Source organism: Dermacentor silvarum, chromosome 1, assembly GCF_013339745.2.
Source record: "Dermacentor silvarum isolate Dsil-2018 chromosome 1, BIME_Dsil_1.4, whole genome shotgun sequence".
NCBI classification, from domain to species: Eukaryota; Metazoa; Arthropoda; class Arachnida; order Ixodida; family Ixodidae; genus Dermacentor; species Dermacentor silvarum.
Window position 1 is genome coordinate 47,246,865 of NC_051154.1, and position 13,962 is coordinate 47,260,826.

At 41.3% G+C, this 13,962-nt stretch overlaps 1 protein-coding gene across 2 annotated transcripts in view; it reads left to right on the forward strand.

Annotated features, from left to right (window-relative positions):
• LOC119462234 (BMP-binding endothelial regulator protein) overlaps window positions 1-12,824 on the forward strand; it is a 222,450-nt gene extending 209,626 nt beyond the window's left edge. For both annotated transcript variants that reach the window (XM_037723583.2, XM_037723590.2), the window contains 2 exons: window positions 7,383-7,513; window positions 8,427-12,824. In XM_037723583.2, the coding sequence (XP_037579511.1) occupies window positions 7,383-7,513; window positions 8,427-8,611 (316 nt within the window). In that variant the 3' untranslated portion in view covers window positions 8,612-12,824. The remainder of the gene's footprint in view (window positions 1-7,382; window positions 7,514-8,426) is intronic.
• Window positions 12,825-13,962: the final 1,138 nt, after the last annotated feature.

Consider the following 13,962-nt stretch of genomic DNA (forward strand, 5'->3'; position numbering starts at 1 on the left):
AAATGCCTCGTGTGTGTAGTGTTCAGGGCTGTATAAACGGCTCAAGGTGCTTGCTCAGGGGCAGCGGCAGTGTTGACCCGACTCTGTCCTTTCATGTGGTGCCGCGCGATGAGCCCTGGCGTTCGCAATGGCTCAGTGCTCTGCCGATGATAAAACGGCAAAAGATCCAGAGAAACCGATGGTGTGCTCTCTGCATTTTTCGCCCTCGGATTATGTATATAATCCTGCCGTCGGAAAGTATCTTGGCGTGCCCCAGAGGCCAGTGCTTTCTCGAGCAGCTGTCCCATCAATGTCGCCATCATCAAATCCCCTACTGATGCCCCTGCAGCAGCAAACTGGCGGCTCGGTGAGTGCTGAATGTCATTAAAAAAAGACACGAAAAAACCATACCGAGTACGCGCGCAACTTTCTACGCTTGTTCTGTCGGGAACATGGTCGACTGGCGGACCGGCCGCCTCGCCTTCCGTCGGCGCGGCCGGCTGCTCAGCGCCATCGTACGCGGAAACACCTACCGCGCGAGCACGGAGGATCATTTCGTGTACCGTTTCACTGAAGTCGCTCAAATGCAGTCCTGTTTCTCTGCCGAGTTCTTCGTTACAAGGTTCGGTGTCAGCAACGGTATCCATCGCGGCCACAGAACACCTAAGCAAAAATCGCAGCGAAGGCAAATGCAGCGACCATGCAGCCTATGAGTATGATGGAGCGAGCGCCTCGGCCGTTTACGCAAGCGGTGACGTATCATGGCGCCCTCTGATTCGCTGAGAGCAATGAAATCCGTGACGACACTGCTTCAGCGCCGAATCTGGGGTGAGAGAAATTGAGGAAGAGATATTTGGTCTTTGTTTACGTATTTCTCCGCTAATAACTCATATTTTTGCACCCAATAAAAACTGCATGCATTCCTGAAGGTTCCTCTTTTATTCCAGCTGAACTTCCTGTTTCTCTTTAGTGTCCCTTTAATATTTATAATAGTTTTTTATTTGACACCGCAGTGACGCTGCAAGCGCATGACGCTTAAAATTCCCATATAAGAAAAGTACCGCCATCCTTTGATCAACGCCGCTTCGCTCTCTACTGTATCTCCGATTGGACGATGATAGCGCGCGCTTAGACTTCTTTACATTTTTTTTCCCGCCTCAGAGCCATGTTGAAAGTCACTCCGGCGGCGGCGCGCAGAGTATGGGAGTTTGTATGGGTAGGTCACTCTAGTATGGGTGTTCTACTGCGGCGGCGGCAGCGTACGGTACGGCCGCGCGGGCGCGGTTACTTGCGAGCGATCTGCGATGTGGACAAAGTGTGCCGAGTGGTGGTAGCTTCGTATGCGCTGTGCTTTCGACACTTAGTCCGCGTTGATGCGAGAGGCAGCGCGAAGGTAAATTCCCTCGCTGCTGCTGCGGCGCTTCCTCACTCCTGCGTTTTGACAGCGAGTTTCCGCGTCATCGGGTATGATGCGTTCATGTTTACCTGTGCGCGCGTCACTGTGCTGGCGAATTTAGTTAGTAAACGAATGTTTGCAAGTTTATAAGGCTGATAAAGCTAGTATCCTTACATCGTATCATCATCTTCGTAATCATGTCCACTGCAGGACGAAGGCATCTCCCTGCGATCTCCAATACTTCGTAAAGCTGTCTACTAATTTGCTATCGCAATCGATGCTTAGCCTTGCGGGCGAAACTGTGGTATTTTTTCAGGTGTACCGCCCCACACTTTGCTTCATTTGTGCAATAACTTTATCATATCCAGTCAAAAGAGTTACCACAAGCTTATTCCCCTTTTGTAGCGACTCGGGAAATTTGGCTGCACTCAGAATAAGGCACTCGTCTGCACACAAAAGGCGTCGCATTGTGATGATGATGATGATTTAATGGCTCTGGGGCGGGGGGCAGGTAAGCGAACCTCCTCCGTTAGCGCAGCCGTGGCTGCGCACAGCTGTCCGCGTGGCTGAGTGCGTACACCGCTCGCGCCCTGCCCTATCTTGGAGGTAATCTCCGGAGGGTGCAAAGCTTCAGTGAGCCAACATGGCTGCTACTGCATGTGCGCTGTCTTCCCCCGTAATCTCAAGTTTCAGACACTCGTTGAATAGGCAGTAGAAGTGTTCGTTCCCTCTGTTTACTGCAATTACTAATACGGCCGAGAAAACTACGAAACTTACTTTGTGTAGTTGCCTAATACTTTGCTGTCGGTATCAATGCTTCGCCTTTCGGGTGAAACTGCAACACTTTTAATTTTGAATGGACCAATTAAGTAAATGCCATAATCAAATATGCAAAATAATTTAGAGGAATTACACTTCCAATGGTCATCTGTGTGCTAAATTTCACTGTAAGCGAGGCTGTGTACAAGAGAGAAAGGTTAATATGCATGTCTCCATAGCGACGCAATAAAGTGCATGACGCAGTTCTAGTTTATTTGCATAGCAGCGACGATGGTTCAATGTTTAGCAAATACTTTAACTGTAAAGCAAGATTATTAAGACTTAAGTTTACTCTTGAGGAGCAGGTGTTGCACATGGGCTGCAGGAACTTTCAAGGTCATGATTGAGTCGCGCCATGCTCTCTGGGTGCTATCCAGGACATCGGTAATTCCAACATATTGTCAAATTTGCCACCTTGTCAGCACTGATTAGATAAAAGGGCTGCTACGGCCTATCTGAATAGTTCAAAATGCCACCATTACAGATTTTGACAATATGGCAGAATTCGCCGATGTCTATAACACCCTCGGCATTCTCTTTGTGCTCGAGGTGGCTAAAAATTTCCGCTTGGCTATTATGTAATGAAGGCACATTGCCCATTAGTTTTGTTTTCAAAATTGTCACATGACGCTCCCTTTAAGTATGTTAAAGCATTATCTTTTCTTAGCTCATTCCTCAGCTTCATGTTGTCGGTGTTGGCGTAGCTGCCTGCAGTGCAGGCATTGGCAGCATGCCAGAAGGTGCTCCGATTCTCCTAGATCATTATCAGAGATGAACTTCGCAGAAATATTTTACAAGCATTTTAAAGTCGTCGTTACCATTGCGCTATTGCCATCGTACCACAGTTGTCCTCATCGTCAATGTCGTACTGTTAACAGCTTAGCACAGTAATTAAATTTGCACAGTCTTATTTTTATATTTATTCATTACGCATCCCTTGATTTGTTTGTAAATGATTAATGCCAGATACTTGCTAACTGACTTTTATATTAAAACAGCGCAGTGCTATCGGAACCGCAGACCACAACAAAGCTGCCAGGAGCTGCTCGTTTTCGTTTCTTTATAGCAGCTTAGATTTGTGTTATAGTATGTTGGGCCCGGGTAGTATGGTTTAATATTTATCAACAATGTAGTGCCAGTGTAGTGCAAGTGTGCTCTGCACAATGAAACAATAAATCATACAAAATGTGTACATATCATGTTGGCCCAGAGGCATCTCTAAATCACACAGACCTCTTAATAGAATAGCGCATGATATTCAGCGATTCCATTGATTTTCTTAAGTTTATTATATTTGGGCTACCCCATTCTTGGGCCGCTGGGTATGTGTCCATTCTTGACCAATCTGCCAGCAAAGGTATATATATATATATATATAGTATATGTGCGACTGTGACACAAGGGGTATAGAAGTCTTAAATGTATTTAGATATGTGCTGTACTTCTCCATGTATCCTTCTTCATGCCACACACCTCTCCTCAGCCTTCTTCCATCAACAAGCATCAAACATATCACCTTCATCTTCATGATATCTCTGCATCAACGTTTCACAGTGTGTATCCATCTGAATTGGTGTTTGGATTTTGGCATAGCTTGTGAATGGTGTACTGCATAAATATAAAAATCACATGAGTTTTAAGTTGTGGCCTGCCAGTGCATAAACATTGCATGAGATTACATGTTGAGTAGGATGAAAATAAAGAAAATTGTATGCGTCACATTTAGTTGTATAGCATTTAATCAGCTGCTTCACGAAAGCTTCCCTTTATATAGATTCCAACATGTGTGTTGGATCGGCATAATTTTTGTTTTACTCGACTGGACAGATAATTGAACAATCAGAGTCCAGATGACCGATGACAGCTGCGTGTTTCACATTATGTGCGTAAACCTTGGTATATTTCATTAGATATGCCTTCCTTCGTTGTTTTGACTAACATCAAATCACTATAGCTGCCTACTCATACCAAACAACAATAGAATTGCTACACAAAAAGTCGCGTCTAATATTGTTTCTGCACGTAAACATTTGTAGTCTGCAGAAGCATCACGATGATCTTTTTGCACTTTACTTAATAATCTGTTCTCTTTCACATGCTTGTCTCAGACATAGTTATTGGGCAATAAAGATAACTTGTATGGATTGCCGAAATTACTATTCTGAATGTTGCAATAGCATTTTGTGCCACGATGGTGGAAGTGCCATCCTCGTCAACTTGCCCTTGACCTACACGTCTATTGATATCTAACATATTTAGCAATCTTCTCTGCAAATCCATTTGGCTAGAATTTCACCGAAGTGTTCTATCAGTTAATAGTTAAAACATCATAGTGGCATCCATTTATTGGTCTTATTTTCAACTTGGCAGTTGAAAATAAGACCATTGTAACATGTTGTGAATTTAACATAAATTTTATCATCCTTAAATTTGATCGCCCATCCTATTAAGAGTACATGCACTGTTTATACATCTTCGGTTTTTCTTTTATTATTTTATCCCCAACTAGAAACAATTATTCCATCAGAAGCTATTTATAATTGCCTATAGGCTCATCCTGCATGATTTTCGCATTGACCGTACTAATTTCAAATACCTTACTAGCCACAATTGTACACAGTTTTCTCAGCATAAAAATCTTCACATGCTTGCAGTTGGGTATAATTACAGTAAATTTACTGCGCTGTTTTTTTGTTTTTGGTTTTTTGTATATCAATAAGGAATTCATTACCCCTGGAAATGAAATCATTTTATAATTTTCATTCATTTTCTACATGAACCAATTAAGCAATATTTCATTAGAGAATTGAGCAACTCATTTGAAATCTTAATGTCTTGTACTGTGTATGCTCTTTTCTTTTTGGTGTAGCTAATAGATATACTTTTAGACATTAATTAGGTTATATTTGTTATATCAAGCTTATTTTTCTTTTTAATGTTTATGTGCTTTTTCACATGCATGCACTTTTGGTACTGCTTACTCTCACTTTCATATTTACCTTATCTATGAAATTATAGAAGCACCTTCTAGTATCAGTTTTTCCTAAACTCTCGGACCTCCTGGTGTAATATTATTCTACCATGTATAGATAACTCCACCCTGCTTTTTTAAATGAACCCGAACTGACTATTCTCATCCTGATGCTAAGCGTTTCACAGAGTTGTTGGCAGGCTCTTCTCGGTAATCAACATTGTAGCAGACGTATGCAGGAAGAAGGTACACGGTCAATTCCTACATCACCTCTCCTGATACACTGATGCCACTGCCATCTTTTACACTGCTGCACTATTCTAGTTTGAGAAGGCCAGCTGTGGAGATACCTCAGCTTCCATGTAGCAAGGCATCAAAACAGAGAGGTGGCTAGCTGAGAGCACTGGTGCTGGCAAAGTGGTGTGTGGATTCACCTAGCTTTCTCTCAAAATGAAATAGAGCTCAAGATTAAGAGAAGTCTAAGCCGACAATGCGATGCTTTTTTATTGCACAAAGCAGTGATGTTGGTGAAGTTATAGGGAAGCCTGTGTAATAGTGTGAAATGTGCAAAGTGCACATTTTAAGTCATTTTCATGGGCAACCTAAGAGAGATATGAAGCTAGGGTTTGGCATAGGGAGAATAACTGAAGACGAGAGATGGAAAATTTCAAGGTCTTGGAGTAATTAGCACAGCAATAATTAATTTGCTAAAAAGATGCAGCCATAGGCATCTTTGGCCGAGTCATGTGCATTTGTTCACAGAGTGGCTCTCAGCACACAGTCATTGTCAATGTTCTCAAAATACAGCTCTTTAACCCTTTGAGGGTTGATATTTTTCGTCAAATGGGACCCCCCAGGCCCGAATTTTTTTATTGCGGAATTTTCAGAATGACCTATTTCAAAAAAATATACCGCAATTTTTTTAGAGTGCCCATAAAATGACAAAAAAAAATATTTCACATATATAAACATGCATTCTTTATTCATGAATACAGATGGGCTTCCATAAATCTGTTTAATAACAATAAAAAGTACAAACACTAAAATATATATATTGGTGACTTGGAGGAGTACTGTGAGTTTTGTTCAGGTCAGCATAATTATTATGCTGACCTGAATGAAACTCACAGTACTCCTCCAAGCACCTTTTTTCAGCAATATCAACTTCAAGTGTCATGTCTAAAATTGTCCACACCAAGGTTGCGCATGTGGGAATAACTACAAGTAAAGGAAGTAGCTACGCTCAAAATGCACCACATATGTCTGAAGACATATTTGGTTCTAGCCCGTGCTGCAAAATTTATTATTTATTGTATGCGAGGTATGTTTTTAGAAAATGCAGAAGGATGAACGTCTGGGTGGTTGTTGGCTGCACCAGTATTTGTGGTCATGTAGTTGATTCCTTTTTTTTTTTTTCACTGGTGACAATTTAAACCGGTCAAGTTTTTCAAAATCTCAGGTGTCTTCGAGGCACTCTACATTTGAAACAGACGATTTTGTTTCTGTACCCCTGAAATACTTCTTTTTTTCTAGGAGGGGGGTGGTTGAAGTGTGCAGCCCACATTTATGGACCTACTGAAGTAAACGAAACAAAAAATCTGTCAGAAACGTTTGCTGCGTTTTGCTGCACTCTGTTTTTAAGGATGCCAATGATGAACGAAATATGTTAGAATGAGCATAAATTGCAACTCAAAACAGGAAATAAACTGTTCAGGACGCCTGTTACATGTGATTACATGGAGGACATGCAATTGCACAGTAGCCTGTTTCTAAGCATGGAGTTGTCCTAAGTGCACATTTTGGAGAGTGGATTAAGTGAGTGTTACAAATGCTGGTAAACCTGGAAATGGAACAATGCATTGTAATAGTTTCAGACGTTTACATTTGAATTTATGATGACATTATTTGGCCATAATAACAGCATTGTCTACTTTGCATCATGTGCATCGATCTTGTCTATGAGAAGCATTCAGTTGAACTATGAAGAATCCCCATGTGGGTAAAGACTTTCAATAATGATTAGTGTTAGATGGCATAGATCATTTGTATTGGTAAATAACAGCAACAACAACAGTTGATTACCCTTACTTGCATCAACTGCATCAGCCACTTCTTTATAGGATGCCCAGCAACGTTTCAGAGCTAGATGCATGAATACATGGCAAAATGGGACAGATTTATTAATTTTTTTTTTGTTCTTTTTTATCTCATTGCCAGATCCTGTATGCTGGACATGTGCGAGTGCCTCCCATCAGACAAGTGTTACTGTGACTCACTCAATGCCTACGCACGGGAATGCAGCAGGGCTGGGATCAAGATAGACTGGAAGAACATCACAAACTGCGAAGGTAAGCATATGTACGTCCTGCCTGGGATTGAGCTGGCCCAGCTGGGAAATCATTAAGATGTCCTGTAAAGCCACATCAACCATCTGGAAAGTGATATTTCTCCCTATGGGGGGGGGAGGACTACCAATGCACCACGTTTCTTCGTTCTTGTAAATATAGAACTAACATCCTTTAAAACAGCAGTCATTCAACACATTTTGCACAGACATATGCTTTGAAACTTGGCATATGGTGACGGTTAAAGATTTGTCTATTCCGGTGCCCCAGGAGCAAGAATTCTCTTCTCATGAGGATGCAGAGGCTAGGGGTCGATTTCTGGATGTCATAGCCATGTTCCTATGGGAAGTGCTAAAAAGCATGCGTGCTCTCCTGTATACTTTGGCGAATGGTGAACCCCAGGTGGCTTCCCCAGAGTATATATTTGCACCATCCTGTGTATAGCTACAAAGTTACATGTGAAACCTGAATGAATTGGCCTTCCTGTGACAGCACCTGAAACATGGAGAGCACTATATTGAAAGTGACATACTTGCAATGATTACTGCACATAATATGGTTAGTCTTGATATGTGGATCACAGCTAGTCACAGCTTGTCAATGGCATCTAAATTGTCTTCCCATGCAACTACTAATCAAAATACTGCAAGTCTGTGTACAGCTTTCAATACTGTCCAGGCTCATGAAGATTTGCATGTACGTGCGTGCATGCTTGTGTGAGTTTCGCATTCCGACAACCTATGTAGGCAGCTGAATGAGTGTTTATATATGCAGTTTTCTTCTCTCAAAATACCACAAAGGGCTCTCATTTCGTGAAATTGAATTGTGCCATTGTTCCTAAATAGTTTAAGTTTACTCACACGTACAGCTCACTGAAAGTGCCACGTGGCTGAGAGCTCACTGCCGCTGTGTGCAGGAATGCATTGCCCCAGAGGCTCGGACTATACAACATGTGGGCCCCCATGCCGGCGGACATGCAAGAACTACCATCTGGACCGACCCTGCCGACGGAAGTGTCAGCCCGGGTGTCAATGCAAGCCAGGCCTCGTCTGGCACAGAGATCGCTGCGTTCCACCCAGCGAGTGCCCTGTGGCCTCGTGATGGGCCAGCTTTTTGGCCAGCAAACCCCCCCTCACCCCACTCCAACTCTGCCCCCGCCGAGGCCTGTGCACCACCCCGAGCTATGCCCACTCGACTGCAAGCTAGATTCAATCACAAGCTGTGCGAATACATACCCTGCTTATGGCTTTGACTTGGAACGCAAGTTGACGCATTAATGGGATGCAAGAGTAGTGCAGGTGCCAGTGTTCTTGGATAGAACGCTGCCCCACAGCTGGCAATTTGTAAGGCATGCATCGAGGGTCCCGTTTATTGTCTTGATATTGGCAGCAGAGTGCACTCCTTGGTTGCAGAATATGCTGCATAAACGAGCAACATTCCACCGACACTATTCATCCGATGTGCTCGCGATGTTTCCTTTAAATTAACCCCACCAAAAATTAGGTGAACAATGCCTTGTTCAGAAATTTCTAACAGCACGGACAAAAGTTAAAATTTTTCTATCAATACCTCAAAGACAACAGGACACCATTAAAGAAGTAGAAAATGCAGTAAATTTATTGTGTGTCCGTTTACATCGAATTTTCATGCATTCATAGTATTAAAGTAATCCACGTTCCGCCAACCAATCTGCACAATGTGGTTTAGAGGGGAAGGGGGTGATGCTGTGTGGCGTGGCTGCTGTTGGTCATACAACTTAGTGGCACGTTCAAGCCTCGGTGGGGCAGTCATAGTCTGTTGTTTGGTTCCTATCATTTCAACAAAGGTGTGTCCAGGTCCAATGCGAAAACATCAGGTCTGACCGCATTCAGACATTGGCATCAGCATTCTGGTCCAATTGACTCGGAGCAGCTTAGCTTGTTATTCACGTTCCGAGCCTGTTGATATTTATGTCTGTCAAAAGCTGTGTACTTGCACTGTTCTATGTGCTATTTGTTCTTATTGTACCTCATCAAATGTCATGTGTGTTCGTGGTTGGCTAGTAGCTGTAAGCATATGTACTAAGATTTAAGCTACCATACGTCATTTGTTTCATACTTGCACATTCAGTTTCTATAACCATTATGCTTGTGGCATTTGTTCAGTCTTGCATAAGTTCCAAAACAAAAGCTGTAAATATATGCAAGGCAAAAATCAACAAATTCTAAGATCATGTTTCATTCTATGAGCCCTGTGTTCTCACTCTGCTTTATGTCTCTCTGAACCTTTGTGGTCCGCTCACACACATGAGAGATCTGAGCCAGTACCCACAAGATATTATTTTGTATTCACCATTCCTGTTCTATTATGCACCTTGGTGATGCTAGTGAATGTATTCTTTAGGCTTCAGTACAAGAAAATATTTATTACATTTATCATATTAAATGCTTACAGCTGAAAATATTCATGTGAATTTGCATCATGTCAATGAACATCATGATTTTCATTTGCAGAAGGAATTAGCAAAAATGTGTCTTCAATACCAGCTAAATTGTCAGTACTGAGAAGTCTGAAAAATTGATTGCATGCTTCCTTTCGCATATTTTAACCTGATCCATGTGCACAGGGCATGTTATCTTAGCTAATTACTATGGCAGCTGTTATATGTATTGCTGATTTGGTGATAAAGTATTGTTAATTTGTATTAGCCTATACCAAGTGACAAGCTTTGGATGCTGGAAAAATGAGATGACACTGTCCCTTTAACATTAACTGCAGTGCTGTGCTAACTTTGTAATGTCAATCAGTTCACACACCTCAGTTGTTTCATTGTTTTGTACAGTTAGTTTTGTGTGCTAGCTTTGCAGCATCTCATATGGTGTTCTTAAAGCTTTCTTCAGTTCAAAATTGTAAAACATCTGCAGCTGCCTAACTGTGTTTTAACAGTTATCGATGTCATTATCAGTCCTTTCTATATGCATTCAGTCATCATACTCATTGCTTCCAATTGCCAGCATGAAATGCTGTCTTTCTTTATTATTATTCTCATCATTTGCATTCATCAAAATACAGAAACCTCAGACATTGCATGAGCTAAGAAAGTTTAAAGCTCTCTACATTATAATGTGATGACTTCAGCCCATTACAAAACCAGCTGTCACAATGTGGTTTAAATCAGAGATACTGAAGCATGAAAAAAAAAAGAACTCCTTTTAATACTATGAGCAGAAATGCATCATTCTTTTTTATGTGGATTCTGAGACTCACCAATGACAGTGGGCTGAAAAATGCGGACAGAAATGCATTTCAGCCTGGCATACTTAGGCTACACGAGATTGAAATGCTGTATTTAAAAACATAGCCTGTACAAAATTGAAAGAATATTTAAATTGGAAAAACCTTTTCTATTTGGCTAGGAAATGGTCATATAAATTGCTACCATACAAAGAAGGATGTTCCTCCAATATATATCCTCCAAAGTGAAGCGCAGGGTCATACAGTGCAACTTTTCGCCTTTGAGTGACAGTGCCACCGCAAGGTGGAAGTGATAACATCAAGGTTTCTTTTTGTGCTCCCATTGGCACCATCCACCTCAGGACAAGTCTTTCCATGTGGTTTAGTCAGTTGAAGCATCTTAATGCCACCTACAATGCAGCCTCCTAGAGATGGCACTTATTAATTCAAGGTTATCAAACAGACCTTTCCGTTTGATTTCTCAATTCTGTAAAATATTCTTTTTATGGAGAAGTACTCTCTGCAACATATTTACCTGACTTTTTTTTGTAACCTAGAGAAGTGTCATTTTGTTTTAACTTGAGGAAAAGAATCAAAGTATGAAATTCAAGCCGACCTATACAAGAAAGAAGTTTGATACTTAGCAAAAGGAAGTATATATGTAGGTCTGACGGGTTTGAAGAGACAAAAATTCGCAATAAGCCGACTAGTTTTGGTGCCACAGCTTCAGTGTTGAGGAATTTGATCTTGCAATATTTCTTGTTAACCAAGAGGTCAACATACATGCTGGTTTTCGTACGTGCTTAAACTAGAGTTCCCCCGATCTTTGCCTCATGGGTACTCTTACCTTTGCTGTTGTGACACTTCAGTATTATAACAGATTGTATTTGTTGTCTACTAAGAAAAGTTTATGCTGCATGTTGTGGTTATACAGCAGACTCATTGCTTTTAAGTGCATGCTGTGGTCCAGTTTTGGTGTCCTTCAATATCTTGCCCTTGACTCTTCTTTTCGACCAGTTTGAGTTGACAAGCATTAGTCCTGTTTTTATGTGTATTGTTGTGTCAAGCACGAATGTTGTTGTGACCGTATAATTTATTTAGGTTCTCTAGCACCATCTTTATGTGTATGTGTGTGCTTTGATCACAGTTCATTTTTATTCAGTGGAAAAACTTTTCAGTTATATCCATTCAAGTGATTATATTTGTTTTGCATTTCTTGCCTGCCAAGTGAAAGCATCATCCCTACTTTCATATGCATCAACCTTGGTACCAATGTCTGCAGTGGCATTATAAAACCCATTTATGATGTAGTGATGAGTTGCATTCATTTGCAGAAAGAGAGTTGAGAAAATTACTACATAAGTTTGCCCTGTGATAATATGCATTGTACTTAATGTTCAATCATTTAACTTATTTCACACACATTTGTGCATTTCGTAAAAATCTTAAAAGGTGTTGTACAACCTGTTTTACACTGAACAACAGGTAAACTTGGCATTTTTTACGTGGTTCTAAAATATGAGATGTGTTAACTTGTTTGGCATCAATACGAGTTTGTTTTATGAAGTGTGACTCATGAATTGAACAACAGTTCAATGTATGAATCTGGCCAAGTTTAGGAGGAAAGTGCTCAGTAGCTTTGAACAATGTAAACTTGTAAACTGTGTGTTATTACACTGGACCAATTGGCATCATGTACGATTGCACAATCCTGTTGTGACAGTATAGTGTTCCTCACCATCTAAACGTGCACCACTAGTGTAGAAAATCTGTCTTTCCGCTTCATGCTTCTATAATAAATGCTTGCACAGTGTTAGTGCCACTTATATGTACATAATAGTTGATATAAAGAATGTTGTGGTTTCATGCTCAGAAAGTCTGTCTTTAGTTTAGTTCACATATGCCTAGTCTCAAATATGCCATATGTATTAAAATGAAACAGCATTTTGAGTACACACATCACACAAGTTCTAAAATGGTGAGCCAACCTTCTTCACTTCTTGGTGGACTCTAATGCTATGTGGAGCAATAAGAATGTTCAGTAGGTGCTAACCCCATAAATTCAGTGCAAAATTGAGGACAATAAAAAAAATTCCAGCAGAACCCATCTCACGATGAGTGTCGAAGTTAATGCAATTATCATTCAAGCAATATGCAGCGGCACACCGTATTGAAGCCACCAAAGCGCTTCATGTATGAGCTGTGTGCTGCAGCCAGGCGCCTCTCTCGCGCTTCCCTCTGCACATGTTGTGCCATCTGGCGATGCAGCTGCGAAGCTCCTTTTCCATGGCATCCAAGATCCTCCTTTTGCTTGCCCTGCGAGATTGCACTGGTGGTGCACCAGTGCATGCAATCACAAAGAACTAATTCCTTGCTGCCCACGAGTTTTCGTGGCACAGCGCTAAAGCATCGAGCTACTGTGCTTGAGAAATTTGTATGACGCAGGTTTGAATCTGTCCCGCACCAAAGAAATTTTAAAAGCTTTTTTTTTTAAATTGAAGGCAGCACAAGGCTAGACAAATAGACGCAAAGTGACTGAAGTAGGCTAAGAATGCGAATCACATTAAAATGGTGACAAGATGAGATATATAGAATCTCAGTGCTTCTGTGCTGAATTGAGAAGATAAAACAGTATGTACTAACTTGCCAAACTGTCTACCCTCTTCAGCAGGCATGTCTAAAAACAAAAGCTTTGGTTTCATAATGTAATCTAGTCCCAAAACACACATGCCAGAGCTTACACACATCCAAGACAAAATGCGACTGCTTTTACTACTTGAACCTACTAAGCTTTACTCGCAGTTCTGGTGTGAAATTGGGGCATGCACCGGCAGTTTTCTTCATTTCTTTTTATGTAGAAAAATAGAGAATGCACTTCCAGTGTGATAAGTAGAGACAGGATAATAGACAAATGCCTATTCATACTCACACGCCGGAGTGCAACCCTTTTGTTACACGAGCATGAATTATGGTTTAAGTGGTGGTTTAGCACTGACTTTATAACGTCTGCTTCTGTCCTTTGTGCCTATATATACCTATTCTTGCTTTTAGCACTTGAAAGTGCTTTTTTTTCGGGGGGGGGGGGGGGGGGGGGCACTTCTTTTGTTTTGAAAGCATATTCAGTTAATTCTTTCCAAACACCTGGCAGCATTGGCAGACGTTGTTGCTAATGGCAATTAACACACCATTAGCCAAGCTTTTCAGGGCATCTCACCATCTGCCTGACACTTGTTAGCAAT